Genomic DNA, 26,908 nt, shown 5'->3' with positions numbered 1-26,908 from the left:
TGTACAATTATTTTTGTCCCACAACTTCACATATTTTTCAAAAACTATGAGAGATACAGATATACTACATAACAATCTTGCATGCCTTTCTTTCTTTATTGTTGATGTTCTAATTAAAAAGAGCTATAACTTACTATAAAGTCCATAAGAAAAAGACATGAAGAAGACTGATGTCTGGTATACTAAGAGCCTCTACAGACTGGTGTTATATGCCAGCATGGGGGGCAGGGCATACACATGTTGGTTGCCCCCATGACAGTGTCACGCCATGCTCCCAACTGCACAGTGGGGGTGTCACAGTGCTCCATTGGTGCAGTGTTTAAATGCACTTTGCCAAAGGAGCTCTGAAAAGCCACCACAGCAGCTTGGGCGCCCTTTTTGCTGCACCAAAAGGAGCCGCTTTTTGTGGCTTCTTTTTGCACCACAGAAAGGCCAGATTCGGGCTGCAGTATGCAGTTGCTGCAGCCCTGATCCAACAAGGTAAGGGGTGGCACAGAGCCATCTCTTAAGGACCGTCTCTTCGGCCCCTGAATTAAAACAAATGATCAGGGAGCAGCTGGTGGAAGTGACCACTGATCAAGAACCTTAGGAGAGATGATGGAATCAGAATAGAAAATATTTGGTTAGATCAGTGGGACCTGATGTGAAGTAGCCTCTTGGTCTCTATCACTCCTTCATTTGGTAAGCTAGATAAGAAAGACTTTAAAGACTATAATAGGTCTTGAGATGTAGGCAAAATAACTCATGTTTAGAAGGCAGAAGACACTGTAGATGGCACCCCTGCCTTGAGAAAAGGTTCACAAAACAGAGAGCTGAAGCAGATGACCTGGAAGAAGCAGCTTCTGGCCGCTCCAGCTGATTCTGCTGGGACCACAGTGACTGAATGGCCCACTCCTGAAGGGGGCTGCCGATAAGAGTGTATTAAATCTGCTCCTTTTACCAGCAGCTTCGGGCCACTATAGGCACCTTTGGAGCAGCTTCTGGCCGTTTTGGGGACTCATGTTCTCTAAATGCCATGCTCCTGAAGCAGCTGAAAGCCCGTCTATTTGGCCCATCTGCTTTGGGGAGTGGCTCATGGGCTGGTGGAGCACATCCTTCATTCTTTGTCTAGTTTCTGAATGATCTTTGTCTATATTATTCTCGTAACGTAAGGGTTTGGAAAGTGTGGCAACCCAGACATCCCTGACCTCTCCAAAATACTCAAAACACCCCTATGAAGAAGGGAAGAATTTTGCCATGTTCTTGCCGCACCCTAGTAACAGTTTCAGGGCTCAAATAAGCTTTTTTAAATAAGGATGTAAACCAGAAATTGAGTTCTAGTTTACTCCTTTGATAAATAACTGCCTCTACTGAACCTAAAACAGCACAGCCCTCCCCACTCCAAATCATAACATAACAGCCAAGGTGTCTAAAACCCTGTGCAGGGACAGGAGTAGCTAGCTGTCCATATCCTGCAGAGGACCAGTACAACCCATAAAGCTACTAGCTGTTGTCCAGCTCTCCCATGATGTATCTGTACAATTCTATGATTCTAATTATGTCTTTTCTGACAATAAAAAGTATAAGCCCCCAACCTCTGTGAAGCATCAAACTCCTATTATTACCCAATGATGCCTCCATTACTGTTTACAGATGGGACACAAATGGGATAAACATATGGGGGTATGATAATCTTCCTGCTGATCGTGTTGTTAGCATGATTTAATGATGATTTAATGTCTCTTACCATCTGCATGTGATAAAGTCCTTAAAGTGTAAACTCATATATAAGGTTGAGAGTGACAACTAAAGATGGGTTCTGTACCTTTAATGGTTGTGAAAAAGAAGAAGTTTCAGCAGGTGTTGCTTTTCATACAACTAGATAATAAGCAACACTGGCTTACAATTCCCTCTTCTATACAACCATTAAAGGTACAGGACTGTCTCCAGTTTTTAGTTTGGCATCCCTGCCTATTGATATTTGTTGAAAATTAAGTTTCATTAATTCAAGCTATCACATCTTATTTTCAACATAACTTGGCCACATAAAATTGTGATACTTATCAATAGAATTTAATTCACACCTTCTACGAGTCCTAGTAGACCACAAGTTGAACATAAGCCAACAGTGTGATGCAGCACCTAAAAAAGCCAATGCAATTCTAGGCTGTATTAATAGAGGTACAGTGTCTAGATCAAGGGAAGTAATCGCACCACTCTGTTCTGCTTTGTAAAGTGTCCAGTTCCATGCACCACAATTCAAAAAGTATATTGACAAGTTGGAGCATATCCAGAAGAGGGCAACCAAAATGGTGAAGGGTCTGGAAACCATGCCCTATGAGGAGAGACTTAAGGAGCTGGGTATGTTTAGCCTTGAGAAGAAAAGGTTAAGAGGTTAAGATGTGATACGATAGCCCTGTTTAAATATTTGAAAGGGTGTCATATTAAGACTGGAGCAAGCTTTTCTGCTACTCCAAAGAATAGGACCTGGAGCAATGGATTCAAACTACAGAAAAAGAGATTCCAGTTCAACGTTTGGAAGACCTTCTTGACAGTAAAAGCTGTTCAACAGTGGGACATACTCCCTTGAAGTGTGGTGAAATCTCCTCTTTTGGAGGTTTTTAAACAGAGGCTGAATAGCTATCTGTTGGGGGTGCTCTGATTCTGTGTTGCTGCATGGCAGGGGTTGGACTGGATGTCCCTTGGGAGTCTCTTCCAACTCTAGGATTCTATAATTCTTTCTAATTCATTCACTGAATGCTAAGTAAATCAAGTAATGTATATGCTAGTGTGTATCTCAATTTATATTTCTTAATGATTAATTAAATGATATATCATATTATGAATACAATACTTTCATTAACACCACTGCTTTGATTCTCTTTACACAAACAACACAGCCTTGCAGAACCTTTTGGAATGAAATTGAAATGAATCAAAACCTTGACCTTCTGCCAGATTTTTCTTTTCTGCTTCAAATAAAAGTACGGTACCTTACCAAGTTTTTAACACTGCAATTATATTGACTTCTGCTCCCTTCATCTTTGTATGCCTCCTTCCAGATTACATTGTTTCTGTGACAAAGTCTTCATGGCACCAAAGCATTCCAGAGACAAAGAGCTTACTGCTGGCCAGCTTCCTAATGATTTCTTTTGTGATTAGCTAAGCCCTTCTTGGTGTTCTTCCTCATTGCAGTCTATTTCACTCACAACTACAAGTATAAAATAAAAAGACTTCACAGAGCACTGGAGAAAAAAAAGTCAATAGCTTCCAACATTTCTATTTAAATTTCCATTCACTTTTTGTAATTATTAAATTTGTTTGATCTTCATTTCAAGCGCTACTTTCATTCTGCTGTCAAGTCTTGATTCACAGTATTTTTCACATGTATGCATGCATGCATGCGTACATTTATGTCTACGTATTTATGTTTGTCCTATGCTTCTGACATAATAATAATGTTTTATTATTTAATATATTAATTATATTATATTATATTATGTTATGTTAAATTCCCTTGAAATGGGGACTTGCCACCTCTCTGGATGCTGAAGTGCTGGCGCTGAGGAGCAGTTATAAAAGTATGAAAAACTGAGTAAAACCACTTCTTTTTTGTGATGAATGACTAGCAATTAAATTATGCATGTTTCCTTGTCAGATAACATTCCACATTCCTATATGGAATCCTATATTTTTATTTTTGTCTGGTGTTCCATTATCTTTAAAATCAAAAGAAAACACACACTGTTTTGATGTTCGCTTAAATAAAGCTCTGGCTTATTGAATAAATAAACTGTTTTTTGTTGAACCTTCATGTACCAAGATGGGAGGTTTTAGTTCCTCTGAGTTACATGTCATTGCAGGAGCCACACACTCATAGCAGAGGCATTCTACAACATGGCCCCAAATTTTAGCCCTGTGCATTTTTTTTCCCTGTAAGGAAAAAGAGACTGGGATAAAAACATCTACCAACCAATCTACTGCTGTTTGCCACTGGGTGCCACAATCATTGTTATCTTCCATATCCCCAATCTTTCCTTTTCATTCCCAGCCATTGGAAGAAGGAGAATAATCAATAGTGGCAGATGTTTTTGCTGTTTCATGGGGGGGGGGGGGGTTGCATTAGGGAAATGGCTCAGAGAATCAAAGGTAGGCAAAACTGGCCCTCCAGTTCTCCCATCACGGCGACCCCAATCTATATCAAGAGAACACTGTTGCATCTACAATAGGTCACTGAAAAAGAAAACCTGCAGACAATGTACATTTTAGAAAATGAGTAAAACCCGTGAAAAAGAAGGGGAAACCACTACTCAAAATGAAATTGATTCATCCCTTGACCCTGTAAACACAAATACTCATTTGCAAAGGCAAACTCCCTCTGAACAAATCTTGCCAAGAAGGCCCCAAGACAGGTTCGCCTTAAGGTCACCGTACGTCAGAAACAGCTTGAAGGTACACAACAAGTACATAGACATAGTCCTTCTCTCACCCAACTGCCGTGAGCCATGCTCCTGAGAGAGGCTCATTTAGCAGCTCCGTCCCTCACACAACCCACCTTACCATCAGCCACCATCTTGTGCACCTCTTGTGTGCTTCCTCTCCTCCTTTTCCTAGATCGGGTGATGCATGGAGGTCAGAACATGCCCACACCCCCTGTGACACTACTGCCTTGCTGGTGGAGGAGGTGGCAGGGTCCGTAGGGCTGACGAGCTTGAGAGAAACGTGTGGCCTTTCCCTCCCTTTCCCTCCAGATATAGAGCCTTTGTAGCGATGGCATGTGTGCCCACAGAGAGAGAGCGCTGAGTGCCCCTACTAGCACGTGTGCCATAGGTTTACCACCACTGATCTAGACACTATACTTCTATTGATGTAGCCTAAAATCGCATTGGCCTTTTTAGCTGCTGCATCATACTGTTGTCTTATGTTCAACTTGGACTCCTAGATCCCTTTCACACGTAATCTCGTTCAGCCTGGTGTCGCCCATCCTGTATCTCGTATTTCATTTTTCTGCCCTAAGTGCAGTACCTTGCATTTCTCCGTGTTGGAATTCATTTTGTTAGCTGTGGCCCAGCTTTCTAGTCTATTCAGGTCATTTTGAATTTTGATCCTGTCCTCTGGGGTATTAGCTACTCCTCCTAGTTTGGTGGCATCTGCACATTTGATAACTATGCCCCCAATTCTGTCATCCGTCACACTGATAAAAATGCTGAACAGCACAGGGGCCAGGACAGAACCTTGGTCACTTCTCTTCAGGATGAAAAGGAGCCATTCTTGAGCACCCTTTGGGTTCGGCCAGTCAACCAATACAAATCCATGTAACAGTTACTTTGTCTATCCCACATTTTACAAGCTTGTTTGCAAGAATGTCATGGGGAACCTTGTCACAGGTCTTACTGAAATCAAGATATACTATATCCACAACATTCCCTTCCTCTACCAAGATTGTAATTATATATATATATATATATATATATAGAGAGAGAGAGAGAGAGAGAGATTAGATTTGTCGGGCATGACTTGTTTCTCTGAAAACCATGTTGACTTTTTGTGATTATGGCATTGACTTCTAGATGTTCACAGACTCTCTGTTTAATGGTATGTTCTAGAATCTTTCCTGGTATAGATGTCAGACTAACTGGACAATAATTGTTGGGATCCTCTTTTTTTCCCTTTTTGAAGATGGGGACAACGTTTGCCCTCCAGTCTGCTGGGACTTCTCCTGTTCTCCAGGAGTTCTCAAAGATTATTGCCAATGGCTCCGATATTACATTTGCCAGTTCTTTTAATACCCTTGGATGTAGTTCATCTGGTCCTGGAGACTTATATTCATTTAGGTTAACCAGGTATCCCTGTACTATCTCCTTTCTTATTCTGTGCTGAATTTCCCGTTTTGTCCTCTGCTCCATTATGCTCAGGTTGAGCACCCTTTGCCTTTTCTGAGAAGACTGTAGCAAAAAAAGTGTTGAGTAATTCTGCCTTTTCTCTGTCCCGTTAGCATTTTGTCATCTTTTCCACACAGTGGCCCTACCATTTTGTTCTTCTTCCTTTTGCTGCAGACATATCCAAAAAGCCCTTTTTGTTGTTCTTAACCTCTCTAGCAAGTCTGAGTTCATTCTGTGCTTTAGCTTTTCTGACTTTATCCTTAACACTATTTGTTTGAATTCCTCTTTGATGATTCACCCATTTTTCCATTTCTTATACATGTTCCATTTAAAATTTAGCTCAGTTGAAACTTCTTCAGTCATCCATCATGATTTCTTGAGACATCTCCCATTTTTCTTCCTCATTGGAACTGTTTGAAATTGCGACTTCAGTATCTCCCCTTTGAGCAACTCCCATCCATCTTCTCTTTTATTATTCCTGACCATGGGATCACCCCCAGTATTTCTGTAAGTTTACTGAAATCAGCTTTCCTAAAATCTACAATGCATGTCTGACTATGCCTGGCTTCTCCTTTCCATTGTATAACAAACTCCAGGAGAGCATGATCAGTCCCACCTAAGGATCCCACCACTTGCACCCGGTTAACCAGGTCATCCCTGTTGATTAGGATCAGATCTAAAATAGCTGATCCCCTTGTTCACTCTTCTACCTTTTGTACAATGAAATTATCTTCGAAGCAAGTGAGGAATTTGCTAGACCTTGAGGATTTGGCTGAGTTTGAATTCCAGCAAATATCAGGATAGTTTAAGTCACCCATCACTACTACATCTTTCCTTTCCAGATGTGTGGTCATCTGTTCTACAAAAGCATCATCCAATTCCTCCATCTGACTTGGGAGTCTGTAGTAGACTCCCAGAATAACATCCCTGTTGTTTTCCTGCTCTTTAATTTTTATACAGATGCTCTCCACCTGGCTTCCAGGATCAATGTCCTGGATCTCTTCACTGGTGTAAATGTCCTTGACAAATGCTATTCCTCCTTCTTTCCTGCTTGGCCTATTTCTCTTAAAAAGGTTATACCCCTCTATTCCTACATTCCCATCATGAGACTCATCCCACCAGGTTTCAGTGCTGCCTATTATATAATATTTGGATTGTTGTGCTAGGAGTTCAAGTTCATCTTGCTTATTTCTCATGCTCTGTGCATTAGTGTAGAGACATCTAAGACCATGTGTTCCCTTTACTTGCTGCCTGTGCAAGTTTTTTTTTGCCTCCCAGAGATATCTGTGAACATGATCTCTCCTGTAGTTCTCTCCACCACCATCCCAAAAAAGAAATCAAAGCATCCAAGAGACCCAAATTTGTACTATAGTCACAATGAAGAAAAGTTTAACCTTCTTCCCCAACGAGCCAACTGAAATTTCTCCTGTATGTTACCTGTATGTTTTATCTATAGGGAAAATAACAAATTGGGGTGGATTAATAACTCAGTAGATTAATAATTACTTTAATTTAAAGCATGAGCACACGCACCCACAGAAAATATTCTTTTAATGAGACATTTGCATGACGTCAGAAAAATCCTACAAATCAATGTCTTGAGAAAAGGGCCAGGAAAAGCACAAATAAAAACAAACTGTTTAGCTGTGCTCTTTTGCTAATTGCAGCCAGTCCATTCATATTTTGCAGGTTATTTTGTCTAAACTGTGCCCCCACCCACCCAAAAAAACCCACATTCCAAGTAACCAAGAAGCTCTTTCACTTTAAGACTTCCTTTATTTGCCTCAAGTTATTTTATAGTCTGGATAAATACAAAGAGAAGCTCTTGGCATCAACAAAAGCATTTTCCTACACAGAGATAAAGCCCACATCCTCTTTGGAAATCCCCATGCATGTCAGAACATTTTCCCCTGAAGGAACAGTTTGGAAAAGTCTGCACGGAAACTTATCTGACTCCCTCTGAATACGAATCAGTACAATCAGCATACGCTTCTGCTGAGATTTTTTAATAGTGACAGGTTTACATTATTTATTTAGGTGCATGCCAAAGTCAGGAAACACCTGTCGGTGTTCAGTTGTTATCCTAAAGATCAAGAGTCCTTTTATGACTTGTGCCACATAACACAATAACTAGTGTCATGGTGATTCATTCACAAACCTTCCAGCATCTCCACTAGGGATTCTCAGGTTGCCACCTGTGAATTTCCCTGACATTCTCCAAGAATAATAAACCATCTAGAAGAAATGCTTTTAAGGACAAGCAAGCCTATCGAGGAAAAAAATCTTGGCAATTATCTCAGAATTTAATATTTATTTGCAACTAAACATTATACAGTACTGTAAACTAATCCTACATGTATTGCATACACTACTGACTGCCTCTCTTGATTCAGAAGATATGGATTAATGTAAGATATGAAGAGATCTGCACTGACACATATCACTGAAATATATAATTATAGGATATGCCTCAGGAAGATTAGCCAGAGTATTATAACTACCACATAATGCTTACCTATGAAAGTAAGGGATAATGTACATGTTTAAAATACCCCTCATTCCAGTAAAATAGAATGTGATCCAGCCAAACATGATTTGCAGGTGTTCAGGCTTTTAATGGGCCCCTTCCCAAAAACTTTTTTAAAACTCTGCAGAAAAAGGCATCATGGTTTTTTTTACTGCTTCCCTTCCATTACTGCAGAAATGCACATTATCACACATGTTGCCACCCATCTGCTTTGCATGCATTTGGGTGGCTGTGCATTTTTCAGCAGACAGAAGGTGAATAGATACAAACAAATGCAAAGTTGCACAGGAAAGTGACAATTCACTGTGGATGTGAATGTGTGAAAATAAACACCAATTCACAAAGTACACTTATGTGTAGACTAACCCTAAGATAGTGACATGCCTTTTTCAACAAATAGCCTTGATTTACATGTTTTATATCTTGACCATACATATAAATATTCATATGTATGGTCAAGATACAAAACATGTAAGTTAGGGCTATTTGTTGTCATAAGAGATTTTGGGAACTGCAGTCCAAAACAGCTGGAAGGCCAAAGGTTTCCCACCTATTCCAACAAAAGAATCACTATAGACAGAACATCCTGCTAAATAACAATAATGATGAGACAATGTTCCAAAAGACAAGTCACTTCAATAAGTCTCTGGGTTTAAAGGATGCACCTGGACATTTTCCATTTTTCTTTCCTTGGTGACATAAGCAACACAAGCTTAAAAATAAAGACAGGGTGGAGAAAGTGGCAAAGATTATCTCACCATAATCATCAAGGACTTCCTTGATCCTTAGAACTTGATCCTAAAAGCTGCTGAAGTACATGAGACAAACAATCCTCTGAAGCATTAAAACGCACAGAATTCATCAGGAAGAGCTGGAAAAAGCTTCCCCCACAGTCATATCCTGCGGATACAACTTCTCTACCTAACTGCAGTCCACGGGGGGCGGGGGGGGGGGTATGCTGAAGGATGGAAAGTCTCAAAGGATTTCCATTTGAGAGTGACCTTTGCTGTTTAATAAAAAACAATTATTTAAGTAAGGCCTGTATGCTAAAATTATCACAGAAGACCCTTTTATATCTTTACTATAGCAAGGACTGATACAGAAGATGCACTACATAATGACTGAACAATACTTCCTAACTTTACAGAGATAGATGTTCATACACCCAAATACAATAGGCCTTCTGTTTTCGTGGGGGATCTGTTCTGGAACCCACCCACCCTGAAAACGGAGGCTCACGCATGTCCAAGCCCCATAGGCTTGAATGGGGCACGTGCCCACAAGCATGCATTGGGCACACGCCCCATTTAAAACAATGGAGGTCACCCCTCCGTGAGTATTCAAAGAGATCCATGCGTTGGGAGGGGCGACTGTACAACACTTGTTTATCGCTACAATCCTTAACGCAAAACATAAGTTGCTCTTTCAAATTTTACAGCACGAATTTTAAACAAATTTCCCAACAGTTAAAGGTTTGGTACTGGTGATCTACTTGGTCACTAGGATCTTAAAGGTGTCATTCAGACATCATTTTTTGTAGTTGAACGACGCAAATAACTTTACTCATGCATCCTGGTTTTGTTATTCACACCATGAAATGGTAGCGATTTGCATTTCTTCACGTTTTTCATGGGAACTGGTGGCTGAGGCAGGGTGGGGGTCCTGGGCTCAGCCTCTGCAGTCTGAGGGGGAGGGAAACATACCACTTTCCTCCCGGGAAGCTACCAGAAGCCAGCCTGTAGCAACAGGTGTGAAGGGAAAGAGGAATAGGAGGAGTAGCTCCTTGTAAAGCCATCCGGGACAAGCCTCCCCTCCACCCAAGAAGTCGGTGATGTGAATGTATTCATGGTATGCTGAGTTTAAGACAGGTCTCTTCACACCGTTATTCATACTGCCGATGATGCAAATCATTTTTAAAAACTCGTGGGGAAAAGGTATTGATTATCCTGGATTAAGTGGGGGTTTTGGTAGCCTCTCCCAAAAAAACGATTTAGATGAATTTGGGGTGCATGTGAACAGAGATTCAACCTAGATTCATCCTGGATTATTTTCACCATGTGAGTAACCCAAAAAACCATTTTTCTGGAGCACTGTCTGTGGCAAAGCTGTTATCACATCTCCTAGCAAAAAAAAATTTGAATTCAATACCTACCACTTTCATTTAACATCCACTTTATTCTTTTTATAAGACTGTAAATAACACATGGGGTCCTATATCAACCTCTCAATACCAGTCATTGCTTTCTCTGATTAGCTGTCCATAAAGCAATATTTATATTTTCCATTTCAGCAGAGTGCTTCCATGATTTTCTTAGTTACTACTTTCTAGAAGGAAAATTTTCAAGGGGAGGGGGGTTATTACCACACTCTTGCCCATGGTACCCTTGCCCAAATAAACTTTTGGGTATCCATTTCCATCTTTCCATAAGGTACCAATTAAAGAACTCCAGAAATTAAGTTTGCCAAAATGAAAAGTGGAGATGTCTCCTGTGCCTTTAATTGCTAAAGACACACAATAACATTGAATCTTGAAAGCTAATCAAGGTTAGCACTGATTAGTACTTGGCTGGAGAATCACCAACAAATACCAGGTGCTGTAGGCTACATTTCAGAGGAAGGAACTGGCAAAACCACCTCCGAGTATTCCTTGCCTAAGAAAATCCTAGGAAATTCATGGGGTCAGCATCGGTTAACAGGCAACTTGAAGGCACACACATCAGCAATGCAGAGGACACAGTGATACAATGTGCTATGCCAGTGAAGAAAAGAGGGAGTCTTGAGTAGTTTCAGTTGAGGCAACAGAAGATACAGTGCGCCCGTGCCATCCTTATGCGGCTTTCAGCTTACACTGAAGCCGCACTGCAATAGAATAGATGCTATGCATGCCCATGGTATGCGTGCGCTGCTGCACCTCCATGCCCAAGCCCCATTATATTCAATGGGAATCGAGCATACACGTTATTCGCCTTACGTGGGGGGGTCCGGAACAGCAATGCTTCATTGTATTACAAAACTATCTCACCTATAGCTTTTGCCCTCACTTCCATTAAGCTGATGCCACGACTCTTCAGTATGCACACAAACGTCCCTGTGCATGATAGATTTCACCTATCAATTCAGTGTCCTGCTTTCATAACCAACAAAAATGTTCCTTCAATTAGTAGTAGGTATGTGACTTCCATTATTTGTGGTAGGGGAAGCTGGAGATGTGCTAGAAGAGGGTTTTGATCAACCAGTGACAAGAAAGCTGGCCTGTGGAACGGATTCTGCGAAGCAAATCTCCTTTTAGAAAAGAAAGTGGTTGTGGGATGAGCATCCTGCAACTGAAAGGGTTAACAGAAAGAAGCTGACCGTCCTCTTCCCCAGCCAATGTGCTGCTGTACAACTTCCCTCCCAAAAAATAAAAATAAAAAATGTCCTGGTCTAGATAAGGGCAAACTAAGCACCAATACGTTTGCCAGTGTCCCTTTTTCATCATCTGCTTTAGTTCAGTTTTATTGTTCATAATAGGGGAAATAAGGTTTCTAAAGGGAATAGTGGTCCTAGCTGAATATAGCACATCACTGCTGCAGAAGTGAAGCTCTATCATGGCATGAAGGGAAGCAGAGACAAGAAATGATGTGATGGAGAAGATGCTATCAACAGACAAGTCCCTGCTTTCTTTCTCACAGGATTCTGATCAGTAGATATTTTTATTCCTATGAAAGAAACCGATTTCCTAAATATCAAGATCAACCATTCTTCATTGATAATTTGTTAGCACTTACCCCAAAGAGGTAAACAGCTCTTTGTTACCACTGTCGGTAAGAGAATATTGGATTAGACTGACCGTGGTCTAACTCAGCAAACCATTTGGCTCCTGGCCTACAAAGGATGCAAACAGCTAAGTATCTGTTTACATGGTACAAATAATTAATATGCTGCTTTTCACAATGCAGGAAAAGGATTTTTGGAAGTCGAGATCTCTGAACACAGAACTGTGGTCCCTCTAAACTTTTACCATGTTGGCCTAGTGATGAAAAAGGGTAGGTACAATCCAATCAACATACAGTCCATCATGAGTGCTATGAGAAGACCACCACAGTAATAAGCTTAACAGTTTTATGAAAAATCCCAGATGGTTAGGGTGAACAGACATCCTCTTTTTACATGACATGTCCTACATTTCAACCTTCTGTCCCAGAGGATTTTTTCTATTTTGAGCATAACTAAGATGCCCATTGATTAACACCACATTTGCTGTTCCCCTTCAAGAAATACATCTACTTGGCAGCCTGTCTTCACTGTAAATAGAGAGATAGGATGGATTTCTTTACAGTTCTTTTTTCCTAGGAGAAGCAGTAGACAAACTTGCCTCCAGAGCTAAGGGTGCGTTTGTAGAGGGGAAAGGACAGCAAATGTTTTAGCCATCAGGCTGCTTGAAGGCACAACACAAATGATGAAGAGGTTTTTTCCCCTTAATTTCAGCACAGCATACAAATGAAAGGAATAATTTAAATGTAGATTCAGTCAAGGTTTTGTAGCTAGTAAAGAACAATTTTAAGCATTTGTTTTGGTCAAGAGTTTTGTAAGCAAGCCAAGAAGGCATTTTAACAAAGATTAATTCATCAGAAAAATATGGTTGGGTACACAATAAAATACAGTATATGTATAGACCTGTAAATAAACCATATGAAATGAATTTATGTTTATATTAATATTTGAAGCTTTTCTTTTGTAATGTCCCACATTTCCCCTGAAGGTCCTACATTTTGCGGTTCCTCACCCATCTGATCATCCTGCACACGGTAGGCCAGCCATATGCCCTGTAAAGTTCCTAAAGATAAACAAATATGTACATGCTCAGGCAGTATATGAAGGCACTCTGTGCCTGCTCAGAGCTTCTGTGATTTACAACTTCCTATTGGTTCCTAAAAAGATAGCCTATGGCCAAACAGGGAAATAGTGTCAAATTGTGGCAGGAGGTACAGCTAGGGGCTGTGCAGACCGACAGGAAAAGCTGGGTTGGGGACAGAGTCAGGGTGTGGCGTCCATATGATGCATGCCCTGGCTCTGCCTCCAGGGCAGCATGATGCCATGCGCCACACCACACAGTGTGTGGCATCTCAGCACTCCTCTGGTGCTGTGTCCGCACGACACAGCGCCGAAGGAGCACCATAAAGCTGCGGCACTGTGGCTATTGCACCCTTTGCAGCCTGCAAAGGCCACATCGGGGTCGCAGCATGCGGTTGCTGCAGTCCCAATCTGGCTGTAAAATGGACAGCTGGAGGCTGCCCCTTCTAATAGCATCACATGCACAGACTTCATCCTTAATCTATGCAAACTGAGGAATGAGAAACCTATTTTTTTAAAAAGAAGGGGGGGAAGCAAAGAGAACTGAAGTTTCCACTATGCTAATTCCAAACAGACAACGTAGAAAAACTGAAATAAAGTACTCAGGCACCAGAATGGAAAGCAGAGTCAAATATCCTTCCTTCCTTCCTTCCTTCCTTCCTTCCTTCCTTCCTTCCTCCCTCTCTCACGCACACACACACATTCAGATGGCCTAGGTCCAGGATGTCCTACCTTAAAGCAGTGGCACATTTGCTATGGGAGGAGGTGAAATCCATAAAGACACAGAAACACACAAGCAAAACTGTGCTCCTCCAATACCGCCACTCAAGAAGCAACTGCCAGGCATTGGACAAGTTTCGCCCTAAACAGAAGAGCAACAGCAGCAACTTCAGTCCAGATCAACTGGCAGCCACGCCACAGGTGGCTTGAGACCCTTGGCTGGGCTGGCAGCAGGCACTGGCTCTCTTTGATTGAAGCACAACAGGTCTAGCTGGGTTGTAGCACATCAGTGTGTACAGAAGGAAGTAATAAAGGATGGGCTGAAGGAGGACTTAGGAAACAGCGGCCAGCTGTTCCCGCCTGTTTAAGCTTATCTGCTTTCTTTGTGTGGCTGTTGGGCAGGTCTCATGTAACGCTCCAGTTTTACATGATTCACCTTCATCTATGCATGAATAATATGCTGGCATTCTCCTCCCCGTCTCTCTTCAGAAACACACATCCTGCGGCATTTTTAAAAAACACGTAAAGCACAAGAGTTAAGGCACAGGTCCACAGAAATCTCCTGGTGTGCAAAGGCGCCATTCCTTTGGCTTTGTTAGGGAATCCTTTGTTGTCTTCTGTGATCCCTTCAAGAGGCTATGTGGGAGACTTTTCCAACAAGTGTAGTGAGCAGCTAAATTCTGTATTGTGCTGTTAATGAAGCCTAAGCAACCTGTAGTTTGTCAAAGTACTTTTTCAATTTGCAGGCATAAGAAGAGGTTATCATACTAGGGAGAGGTTATTTCTCTGCTCTGTATTTACACACAACTTTAGCAGTAATATACTTATTGCTCAGAACATAAAGGAGGGTTTTTTAGAAAGAACTGCACAGTCAAAACTGCTGATTTCTGAATGACGATACCACTCCAGAAGACCATACTGCATTTTAAAAGCAATTTTAAAGCCTCAAGAGTTTGAGGGAGCCATTAGATGTGGGTAACTGGGAAATTTATCAGAAGATTTAATACACAAGGACTGCTTTCAATTCACATTTAGATTATGAATGTTCAGGTAGGGGTAATTTAAAAAATTATACTTGCATCAAAAATATCAAAACAGCAAGTAATCTAAAGGACACTACAGGGTATTACAATAGTACTGGATGCCTAAATACTCTAAAGGTGCCAAATCCAGTCTGATCCTGGAAGCTAAGCAGGGTCAGCCCTGCTTAGTACTTGGATGGGAGTACTAAGGAGTACACCAATGAATATCAGGTGCTGTAGGCTACGTTTCAGAGGAAGAAACTGGCAAAACCACCTCTGAGTTTTCATTGTCTAGGACAACCATATGAAAAATTCATGGCGTCAACAGGCGACTTGAAGGTGCACAAACAGACACACAGGAAGATTACTAAGCTTTTTAAAAAAAGAATATCAGTACTGTATAAAACTGATGAATAAAAGGTTACAACACATCAGATCAAACCATAGGCTAGAAAGCAGATTAAATATCACTGAAAGATAACTATAAAAGGATTTACACTTCACAAAAATACCAATAGGTACTGAGTAACACATTTAACAAGTAAATTCTTCTACAAGTAATTAGATTTCTCTAATAAGTTAAAGTTCAGGCTTTTGAAGACAAGGTGGAGAAAATCACAGCTAACCTTATCATTAGATAGAGAAGGTGTTTGATTCTGGGTTGTTCCCAGAAAGATGTCTGAGGGATTTTCTGTCTCGGGCGTCAAAGTAACTGGGTCAAGCCTTTGTATTATGCACATGGGAGTGGGATGAATTTGCATCTCTGCCTCAGACAGCGCAATGTCTTTGGCTGGCCCCAATTTCCAAATATGGACAGTTCAAACCAAAGAAACACAGAGCACACAGTGCCATGAAATATTGCTACAGCTAAATTAATGCCCCAGTGCTAAATACTCGAAGTCCTGTCCTGTACTCCACAGTCAGTATTATAGTTTTTTATAATAAACAATGATGTTTACTTTCCAAAACCAACATTATTCTTATTTCTTTTCCTACTTGAAAATATCTGACTCATTAAAAAGAAATGAATATACAGGTTCAAACATTTTACAGCATTTTGTACACTATCTCATTCAATTCATTATCAGCATAGTTTCAAAAAGCTGCAGTTTCATAGCAATGTGGCAGGGGGGGTTTAATGGGGGAAAAACAGCTTCAACACCATTTCTTTTTTAGAAAGAGTAGCTTAAATATCAGCCCAAAACCTTGTTACCAAGTTGAATAAGATTACAAAAGCACTTTTCTAACTTTCCATTTGCCACTCCAGTCCACTACATCTAACCCATACACAGCGAAAGGACATTCTTGAATAAAAGACAATCTTGGGTGGCGTACAAACCGCCAGAAGGAGGTGGCCAGGAGCCGCTTCTCTTTTTTGCATAGCCGCGCCACAGCAACCAAATTGTGTGGCACGGTTGCACGAAAAAAAACGAGCACTGAAAAGTGGCTCCTTTTTGCACCGCCATAAACAGCTGGTGGCAGTGCCAGCATGTCGCTGCCGCGCAGCTCCATCTGGATGCCACACAGCAGTGACGTCATAGCTGTGCGCACAGTCTACACGGTGCCGCACAGCTATAGCGTCATGGCGATGTGCTAGGGTTGCGAGGCCTGTGCATACGCTGCCCTGAGGCAACCATAGCGCGTTGCCATAACGCCACAAAGGGCCCGTCTGTACAGGGGCTTTCATACTTTTAAAAGAACAAATTGCCATGTGTTCCATATAGAAAAATGATATCACAAATCATTTTGTAAAACGATAAATTTGTGGAAAAACTTCTGTTTATTACTCAGTAACAAGTTAGCATGCAATAAAAATAGCTCTATATCTTCAGCAAGTTTATCCACTTCCTGACGATACAGTCGGCCCTTCTTATACATGGATTTTTTAATACACGGTTTCAAGCATACACGGTATGAAAATGTTCAAAAAAAGTATAAATTTCAAATATCAAACCTTAATTTTCCATTTTTTATAAGGGACACCATTTTGTTATGTCATTATATTTAATGGGACTTGAGCATCCACGGATTTTGTTATATATGGGGGATCTTGGAACCAAACCCCAGCGTATAACAAGGGTCCACAGTATTAACTTTTCTACCAAAATGTGTGGCCTTTGAATTTCTATTTATACAGCAGGACGAATATCTGATTGTAACATAAGCACTGGCTAAAACACACCATGAAACTTTCCAATTACATTTGCAAATAATAATAACAACAACAATCTTCTTGGATAAGTTAATTTTAAAAAACATACTAAAAGGACTTCTGCTTGCACTGTTGTGTCTGCAGAGCACATACCTTTATGCTCAGATAATTACCACCTTTTGTCGTAGGAGCTGCAGCCTGGTGATTCATAATGACACCTCCTCTGTTCAGATTCCAGTTCAAAAATACGAGTCCATAAAATAAACTGTGTCAAGACAATGCAGACTGTAACGCACGTCCATGCCCTTCTAATAACTTCTCTTGGCGCGTCTGCCAGATTCCCTTCACCCCTTTTAGCGTGTGAATTTCATGTACTCCCTGGATGTTCTCAGGAAGTTTTCTGCCCTGCCAGTTGCACACTTAACAGACCGTGAGAAAGAGACGAAAGAGTCCACTTCCAAACAGCCTGGACTGCTCTCCTATCGCTTTATTATGCATACTGATGTAACTTCCTCTGCCCAGGATTGGGGGGCTGTAGAGAAAGGGGGAAGGGAGGAGGCAAAAGAGAAAGAGAGGAGAGAGAGAAACACAAACAAAATTACCTCCAACACAAGAACAAAGCTGCTCTTCAGGGAGCTGAAGCATCCCCCCCTTCTGGTTTCATAGACAAAACACTCCGGCAAAGTCAGATGAAACTTGAAAACCTTTCCCTGTAGAAGGCGGGTAAATTTTCACAATATTTAGTGGCTTGTAACAGTAAATGCCCACTCACCAACTTAAAAAAAGAAAAAGATTAGAATGGGTTTTATAAAGGATTCGCCACAAGTACAAAAGTCAGGTAGCCTTCACAACTAACTTCCTCATCACTTCATTCTGAGAAACACAATGATGCTGCCTTTCAAACACATAGCAAAGGGGTACTTCTAAAAGGGCAGTGTGTCCTGCAAATTTTGAACAGGGTTTCTTCATGCCAATCAGAATCTAAGCAATCCTCTAACAGAATAGTAATAATTAGAACTATACTTTTCTAGTAGATCTTTTAAGTGACTAAAGGAAAAATAAGACTATACCGATTGCATGGACAATTGTCAAAGGTCAAAGGCCACATCTGCCCCTTGAGAGAGCCCAGAAGACCACCACCCCATTTCTGCTCCCACTGTATGTTCAACCTAATAAAACCTAATAAAAAAGTCTCCCCACCCACCCCCAAGAAAATTCATGTAGATTAGCTCAGATTAGCAATAAAATATTAACAGCTTGATCCAGGTATAGTTACACACAGCAAGCAATGACCTCCCTGGTCACATCAAAAGATTCATCCACTTAGTTCATGCGAGTAGCAGAGGAAATCAGAGAAATCCCCAGTTCAAACTATGTAGCCTGAGCCCATGCTTCCAGCTCCTGTGTCCCTGAAGTACAAAGCTACTGAATAGCCTTACTGAGCTATTTGAAAGAATTACAACTAGATAATGCATGTGAAGTGTGTTGAACACTAGAAAGCCTATAATAATTCCATCATGTAGAGTACAATACAGATATAGAGGTTGTGAGTGTCCTAGAAGACAAGAAAAGATCTGTCTGCCTATATTATCATTGATAACAATAAGAAGTGATAAAATAGCATGGATATCAATCATGAATCTCCCCCCTCATGCAGCTCTTCTCCCACTAGCCCTACCCACTTCATACCAATCTTCCCTAATACTCCATATAAGAAGTGAGGTGAACATTAGCCCTGCTTCTTCCTCTTATTTGTACCAACGTCTCCCACACAAAATATTTATATGTATTACTCTCTCCCACACCTTACTACTTTACTCAACATCTTAGTACATTCATACTGTTAACTCATTGTGCTTTATAGAAAAGTCTGCACTGTACTAATAGGTGTTCTGCTAATGTTTAAACGCACAAACCCATTAAACCATGGGCTAACTGAACAAGTGAGCCAGTGTGGTGCAGTGGTTTGACCACTAGGTTATGGCTCTGGAGAGCAGGGTTCAAATCCCCACTTGGCCATGAAAACCCATTGGGTGACCTTGGCCAAGTCACATTCTCTCAACCTCAGAGGATGGCAATGGCAAACCCTATCTGAAGAAACTTGCCTAAAAAAACCCTGTGGTAGGTTCATTTTAGGATTACCATAAGTTGGAAATGACTTGAAGGCAAATAATGCACATACATGCACAGACACACACATACAACTGAACTACAGCCTTGGGGCCATCATATCTCCTTGGTTAGGACTGTTGTGTTGTTTAATGTGATGTGACAGGTTTGACCTTGATTTTAGCCATGCCATCCATTTCTGACTCAGCCTTTTTTTAAAAGAAGGAGCAGGAGGAGGAGACGGCAGCCAGTGTTTCTTAGGCAATCTGATGTGAGGTCTGGCAATTATTTTACCCAATGTGCCAGGGAATGGTGCCATCTTTGTGCCCATTGGCTACAACTGCTCCTTTCTTTCCTGGAAACTTTCCAGGTTCCAATGGGCCAGGGACTGGCACCAGTCTAGTGACCACCACTTTCAGTAGCACTGCTCCAAGCCATGTATACCCCAAAGTATGAAGCTAAGTCTTCAAGAACTATCTAATTGTTTTATAAGAAATGAACCTGTTAATTCCATCACTGTTTTTAATGAGATCATAGCTATGATTGGCATTTGTAGGGTAGTGCTGCTAGTCATAAAGATAAGTGGACTAATTATTTCCTAGTTCATTCAAAGGAGTGGCTTTCAGGTTCGTTTTTAATTCATTTTTTGATCCTCCCCAATGAAGAAACAATTAGAATCATAGAGTTGGAAGAGACCACAAGGGCCATCCAGTCCAACACCTTGCCATGCAGGAAATCACAATCAAATCATACCCAACAGATGGCTATCCAGCCTCTGTTTAAAGACCTTCAAGGAAGGAGACTCCACCACAATCTCCAAGGGAGTATGTTCCACTGTCAAACAGCCCTTACTGTCAGGAAATAATTACTACCCATAGAAAATTACTATGACACTCAGTCCAACTCAAAAGGTAACAGTGAATGGGGGAATTGTTTGTTTTCCAGGACTTCTACTTATTTAAGATATTCTTCTGCCAATGCAAAAAAAAAAAAAATCACAATTAAAAGATGCCCCAAATATATAAGTCTGGGAGTTCATCTAGCCAAGTCTGTGGCAAAAAGATAATAGGTTAAATCAGCCTTTCAAAGGTCCCCAGTCTTGCGGGGTGGTCTTGAGGGGTGAGAGTGGGTGGCATAAAACACCCTGTGGTGTAATGCAGTAGCACTTTTTAAAAGAAACACAAGAAGAAAGGTAAAGCAAGTCTTAAAGTTGGTTGTAAAAGCAATGCATGGGGAGGGGGGACACATACTCCTGTATGTAGATGGGGGGATTTAGATTGCAACAACAGCCTGAAACAAAAGTGTTAATCACCCCAGTTGTGCCTACAATCAAGTTTGTGGCCCTCTATCCCATTCTCTTTTAAAACATACTCTGAAACCACATGTCTTGTTTTAAACTACCACCATGTTTGAAAATGTTGGAGCAGAAGGCACAATCTTTACTCCACCACATCTGGTCACCCTCACCTACCAGTGAGTTAGGTTTTGTAGCCAAAAATACATCCCATAAAACAGACTCCATGATTAAAGTCAATTTTCCAAACCCAATTCCAGTAGAACCTTATCTTCCATTTACTTGTATGCCTACAAACACACATTCATTTTGTCTCAACAGAGTACAGTAGCTTCCTTTCCCTGTGTCTACAATTTGCTGTTTCTGTCCCTGGGTGGGAACTATGGGCACAACAGGTTAAACTGTAGAAACAGCACATGTTCTGAAATTCTGTGTCTGACTTTTGTTTCACACAGACCCCCGTGTCTACCTTCCGAGGGGCAAAAGTGCATGATGATTAAATATTAATGATCCACCTTTAGTTCACTCCAGCTCAATATCCTAAAGTAGATATGCTGCTAGGTCACAAGGAGTCCTAAAATATGCAATATATACGGGTAAGGCTCTTCAGCTGTAGTCAGAAAGAACTTGTTTCTGATTAGAGATTTTCCACAAGGAGGTCAGGGGGGACCCCTCTTGTTAGTCTCCAAATTAGGCCATTCTTCCAGATGCCCAAAATGAGCCTATAATTACCAAACCCAGTCTTCCAACCTCACTTCATCATAACACTAAATCACACCCCTGTGATCCTCCCCTCTTTCCCCATCCCTCCTAACCCCACATCTTTCTGCCCCATTTTTCCTTATCCGTAATCTTAAAGCACACTGGACAATCAAGAATAATAACTAGAAAAAAGGAACACAGAAGGCAGTTGGATATCAATGGCCATAAAGGAAGATTGATGGAGAATAAGGAGACCATGGAGAAACTTAAGAACTTCTTTTCATTCATCTTCACTGCGGATGATGTAGGGCAAATATTTGTGCCTAAACTAATGCTCCTAGAAGGAAATCATGAAGGTAAATGCCAATACAGGTTGAGCCTCCGTTATCAGAAATTCTGAAATCTGAAATACAGTATTCCAAAATTGTCCACATGGGTAGCTGAAATAGTGACTCCTTTGCTTTCTGGTGGTTCAGTGTACACAAACTTTGTTTCAAGCACAAAATTATTAAAAATTAAAACTATTATGTATAAAATTACCTTCAGGCTATGTGCATAACATGTATATAAAGCATGAACAAATTGCATATTTAGACTCGGGTTGCATCTCCAAGAATATGCAAATATTCCAGACTCCCAAAACTCCGAAATGCAAAACACATTTTGGGTAAGAGAAACTCAAACAGTATCAAGTAAGGAAGTTCTAGACCTTATTGATAATTTACAAATGGTATGCATCTGAGAGTTCTTCAAGAATTAAAATACCAAATTACAGATTTTCTGTCTAAAATATACATGTCCCTCAGAACAATCTTTGTACCAAGACTGGAGAATGAGTAATGTATCCTATTATAGAAAAACACTTTAATAAGTATAAATAGCAGGTGTCCAAACATTACACAGTAGCAAAAACAGAACTGTCTTCATTAGTGCCAACTAGCACTGATATAACTACTAAGATAGTTTGATTAGTAGATCATTATGCTGGGATGCATTTGTTTTGATAGCTTAAAGATAGGTTTCATTAACAAAGTGTGAAAGAAGAAAGGAAGAAATGACCAGATCATCCTCAAAAACTTGCTGAAACTGGAATACATGCATATGTATATACACTCATCCCTCCATATTTGCAGCTTTGATATTTGCAGCTTTAATATATTCACTCTATGAATATCTAGAGCCTCCAGTGCAACTCTATGGTCAACTTTAAGTTGCACTGAAAGACCTAGAGATTCCTAGAGAGAATATTCCACTAGGCCTTTGTAGCTTCTCCATTACAGTTCTATAGTCAGTGTCTGTCAGATGTTGACCGCAGAGTTGCGCTGGAGGACCTAGAGATTCCTAGAGAGGTGTCCTCTCAGGTAAAAACATTGTGGTTTTGTTTTTGCGTTTTTTCCATATTCACAGGGGTCTTGTGCCCCTAACCCTAGCAAATATGGAGGAACAAGTGTATATACACATAGAAGAGTGGTGTATAAATACTCTAAATAAAAGAAAAGAAATATGTGTGTATCCCTACAAAAAATCAGATTAATGAATCCCTTGCACAGTCTATAGCAGTATCTTTCAAATAACTAGCACAAATACCTTTATGAGTAAATGTCATAGTAAATGAAACTGTCTGATTAAAAATATTAATTGTAAGCCGCCCTGAGAGCCATTAGGGCTGAAGGTCACAAGGAGTCCTAAAATATATAAATACCTAAATAAATAAATAAATAAATAAATAAGGATCACAGTCTGGCAGTAATCAGCATATTTTCACATAAGAGCTTTCACTTTGGAAGAAAGCCAAAATCTGTCCCAAGAATCTCTTCCTGGGGTTTGATAAAGCAGGCCATCAATAGTGTGAAATAACACTTACTACTTCCACGCCACAAATGCAGAGCCTTACATATCTGCCATCCAAAACAGACCTTGGCATAGTTTGGAAACAGAGCAAAGGAAAGGATTTGCTATTATGTGATTTGCTTTCAATGATGATACCAATGGGAAAAACTGGAAGATCTAACTGAAACTAAATCCTGATAATTCTCCAGTTTATCGATCCAGCCTTTCAGCTTGGTTTTTTTTTTACTCCAGGTATGATTTGAAAAGAAACCAATTTAATTTTTTTTTTACAAATTAATAAATCTTGAGATAGCTTAGTCCAACCTCCTTTCTTCCATTGCTCAACTAAACAAGCTTAGGAACAGGGTCTTCTGATATATCCAAGACTATTATAAAACAAAAGGCTGCTTTCTGAGTCCTAGCTTTTAAAGATACCACACCTATCTCTGTCTTGAGGAACAAGTACAGCAAAATCTTGTTTTGACAGACCTCCAGGTCATTCAGGTTATTGTGATTTATACCACCCCCCACATCTTAATAGCATATTGTGTTTAAGCAACTTCTTTCCTTAAAAAAAACCAAACCCTTACAATGTTGGAATTACCAGCCTCCCTTCCTAGAACACAACATTTTAAAAATAAAGATAGCATGGGCTGACTGTTCTCTTGGTGTGTTGAGTCTTCCAAGTTGCACCGTTACTTATTCACATCAACATCACATTACAAAGAAAACCCACTATTTTTTTTCTCAGCTCAAATAATCTCACACTTATAAGAAATCCTCATATAATTGCAATATTGGTAGTAAAGCTGTGCGTTCACATGTAACCTGCCCAAATAACATCCCTGTTTCCTGGAAAGGCCATGGGCACTGAGTAGAACCACTTTCTAGATATGCTGCTCTTAATCCCTTGATTTCCCTTGGAACTCATTCCAGGAATACCCAACACAAATATGAATGGTCTTGTTCCAGACATAAGTTTAACTTAACTTAAAGAACCTTTCTGATCTGAGAAAAGGAGGCTAAGGAAAGCTTAGGAGAAATTGGCGATTCCCCTTTCAATATCAAGAGCCACTTTGTACAATTTCCACGACTGGACAGGTTGGAGTCATAGTTTCCCCTTTCAGATTTATCTTGGAATATTGCTGGGTGTCAGAATAAGATTGCAGACCTGGAATTCTTTTCATCATTCTACGTTTTTTGTCTTGAGGAACCCTCAAGAATTACCAGCTATTTCAATCTTTTTGTTACAAGGGTTTCGTTCTTTCTTGCTCCCTGCAACAAAACTTTACAAGAAGGGAAGAGCTAGGAGTGCCATAGTCATATCAGTTTAAGTGAGACTGGATGTTGTGTCTGAAATAATTTATCAGTCTAAAAGCAATTTAATTTTGTCTGTATTGTTAAGAAGTAACTGGAAGCCAGAGATTGATGTTTTAGTTTGTTTAAATGTACACTGTACACCTGATAAATCTGGGAGCTCAACATTCTTTTGGGAAGAATTGGAAGAGGCTCTGCCCCTTTATGAGACACATAAAGCCAATCACAGTGGAGTTTGATGATTTTAATGCTTGTATTGATTCTGGGCTTAATGAATCATAGAATCATAGAATCGTAGAGTTAGAAGAGACCACAAGGGCCATCCAGTCCAACTCCCTGCCATGCAGGAAATCACAATCAAAACATACCCAACAGATGGCCATCCAGCCTCTGCTTGAAGACCTCCAAGGAAGGAGACTCCACTACACTCCGAGGAAGGAGTTTGTTCCACTGTCGAACAGCCCTTACTGTCAGGAAGTTCCTCCTAATGTTGAGGTGGAATCACTTTTCCTGCAGTTTGCATCCATTGCTCCGAGTCCTAGTCTCTGGAGCAGCAGAAAACAAGCTTGCTCCCTACTCAATATGACATCCCTTCAAATATTTAAACAGGGCTATCATAAAAAAGAAATTCTTTTTGACCTGGATTGCAATGATGTTACCTTACCTACCTGATCACTTTTCTTTTGACAAAGTGGTAAACGAAGAAGGTAGATGTTATTTGGGTTTACTTTCTGCACTCAAACTACATACTACACTGGCTTTCTGCAATGCATGGCAGCTAGGTAATAACAATGAAACGAATGTTCTAATGTGTCTTCATTGCAAACAGAAACTTTTACAGTATAGGCAAGAAAATATAAAATTCTTGTTCTAAGTATTACATCAAAATGTCAACATTCCAGTAATCCTTCACTAAGAATTTAAACTCTAAATGACTCTTTGTTGCTATTAACAGAGGTGAGAGAGCTAACCTTCAGCTCCCAGGTCACCGAACATGCATGGGCTTAGAATATGCCCTTAGCAGCTTTATCTCCTGGCCATTTCTTTAACAAAGGATAGCTAAGTTTGGACACTAAATGGAGAAACTGGTGCTTTATCTCAATGTTTTGTCACCATATACTTAGCATTTAAAGAATAAAAAAAATACAAATTCAAACTGTATAAATTCAAGACGATGGCAATGAATTAAAAGTTAACTTTAAAAGGACTTAGAAAAGTTACTATTTTTGACCTACATTTAAAAGAACTGAAAACTGAAATCTGGGAATAGAATTTTTTTAAAAATCTTTTTCAAACAGTGAAAATGTAATTAAATCTTACAAGCCACTGGAGCTTTTTTCAGAAATAGATATCAAGTATTTCCAATACCTAGCCCTTTTAAGTATAGCTGCAAGTACAAATAAAATCAACAGCAATTTTAGCAACAAAGAAAGCAAAGTGAGGAAAGATGCTGAAACAGGAGAATTCAGTGTAACCATCAACATTATTTTGTTTTTTCAACCTTACTGGGTGTGGGAGAGGTGGCTTCATTACTGAGTGAACACTGTTGATGGAAGTATTTAGGAATTGCAGAGGTTATGGAGGTCCAGAAAACATTTCAACCACTGCAAGTATAGCTTAGCATAGTGCTACTTAAAGGAGTGGTTTGTGTATCAATGCTGATCCACAAGCTGTTGGTTGTCAACCTATAGTGAGTTTCCAAGAGAACTGGAAGAGGTAACTAGGCAATAAGCTATTTTAGATTTGATCCTAACCTGGTTAACAGGGTAGAAGTGGCAGGATCCTAAGGTGGGAGTGACCATGTTCTACTGAAGTTTTTTATACAGCAGGGAAGCCAAGCACAGTCAGACATGTGATGTAGTAGTCTGAGTGTTGAACTATGACTCTGGTGACCAGAGTTTGAATCCCTACTCGGCGGGATTCAAACTCCAGTCATTATAGTCCAGCACTCAAACTACACCACATTGGCTCTCAATACAGAACCCACAGGATTGGAAACTTTTCTTCTGGATCACATGGCAAAATCTACTAGTTGTGACTTGGTTTTGGGACAGAAGCAGCCATGTTCACTTGGTCCTGAGGTAGATGGGAGGCAAGGAGCAACCTCTGGCCACAATCGAGCTGCGATCAGCCTGGGACTGTGGTGACCGCACAGCCTGCTCTCTTCCAGCAGTGTTGAGCTGCCTTTTGTGGCTTTGGAGTGACTTCTGGCCACTTTGGAATCATGCGTCATCTGAACACCTTGCCCTCAAAGCCGCCAGAAGCCGCTTCTTTTGGCTCATCTGCTTCGAGCCTTGGTAGATGACTTACTAAATAAGGGTTGTACTTCCCTCTCAGTACTGCTGGGGTTCTCAACAGCATTTGGTAACATAAACCATAGTATCCTTCTGGGCCATTTGGCTAATATTAAGCTTGGAAGCATCCAGCACTATAATTGCAATGCTAGTACAAAATGGTGCAGCCAAACCAAACATGCTCCAATTTACCTCAGATTTAACTAGCACTGCTTTGGAGATTGACCCAGTTTTCAGGGTTGGGGGG

At 40.4% G+C, this 26,908-nt stretch overlaps 1 protein-coding gene across 8 annotated transcripts in view; it reads right to left on the bottom strand.

Moving 5' to 3' along the window:
• The window catches only part of PLEKHG4B (pleckstrin homology and RhoGEF domain containing G4B), a 92,948-nt gene that overhangs the window by 57,069 nt on the left and 8,971 nt on the right, over positions 1-26,908 (bottom strand). For 4 of the 8 annotated variants that reach the window (XM_042476219.1, XM_042476221.1, XM_042476220.1 and 1 more), the window contains exon 2: positions 17,269-17,647. The exons of 1 other annotated variant lie outside the window; for it this stretch is intronic. In XM_042476219.1, the coding sequence (XP_042332153.1) occupies positions 17,269-17,325 (57 nt within the window). In that variant the 5' untranslated portion in view covers positions 17,326-17,647. Of the gene's footprint in view, positions 1-13,953; positions 14,203-15,589; positions 15,647-17,268; positions 17,648-17,717; positions 17,820-26,908 lie in introns of those variants that run through there. 3 more of the 8 variants (XM_042476224.1, XM_042476226.1, XM_042476222.1) reach the window with 3 other exon arrangements.

Source organism: Sceloporus undulatus, chromosome 6 (assembly GCF_019175285.1).
Source record: "Sceloporus undulatus isolate JIND9_A2432 ecotype Alabama chromosome 6, SceUnd_v1.1, whole genome shotgun sequence".
NCBI lineage: Eukaryota > Metazoa > Chordata > Lepidosauria > Squamata > Phrynosomatidae > Sceloporus > Sceloporus undulatus.
Note: the sequence above shows the minus strand (reverse complement) of the source record. Positions and strands in the feature narration are given on the sequence as shown.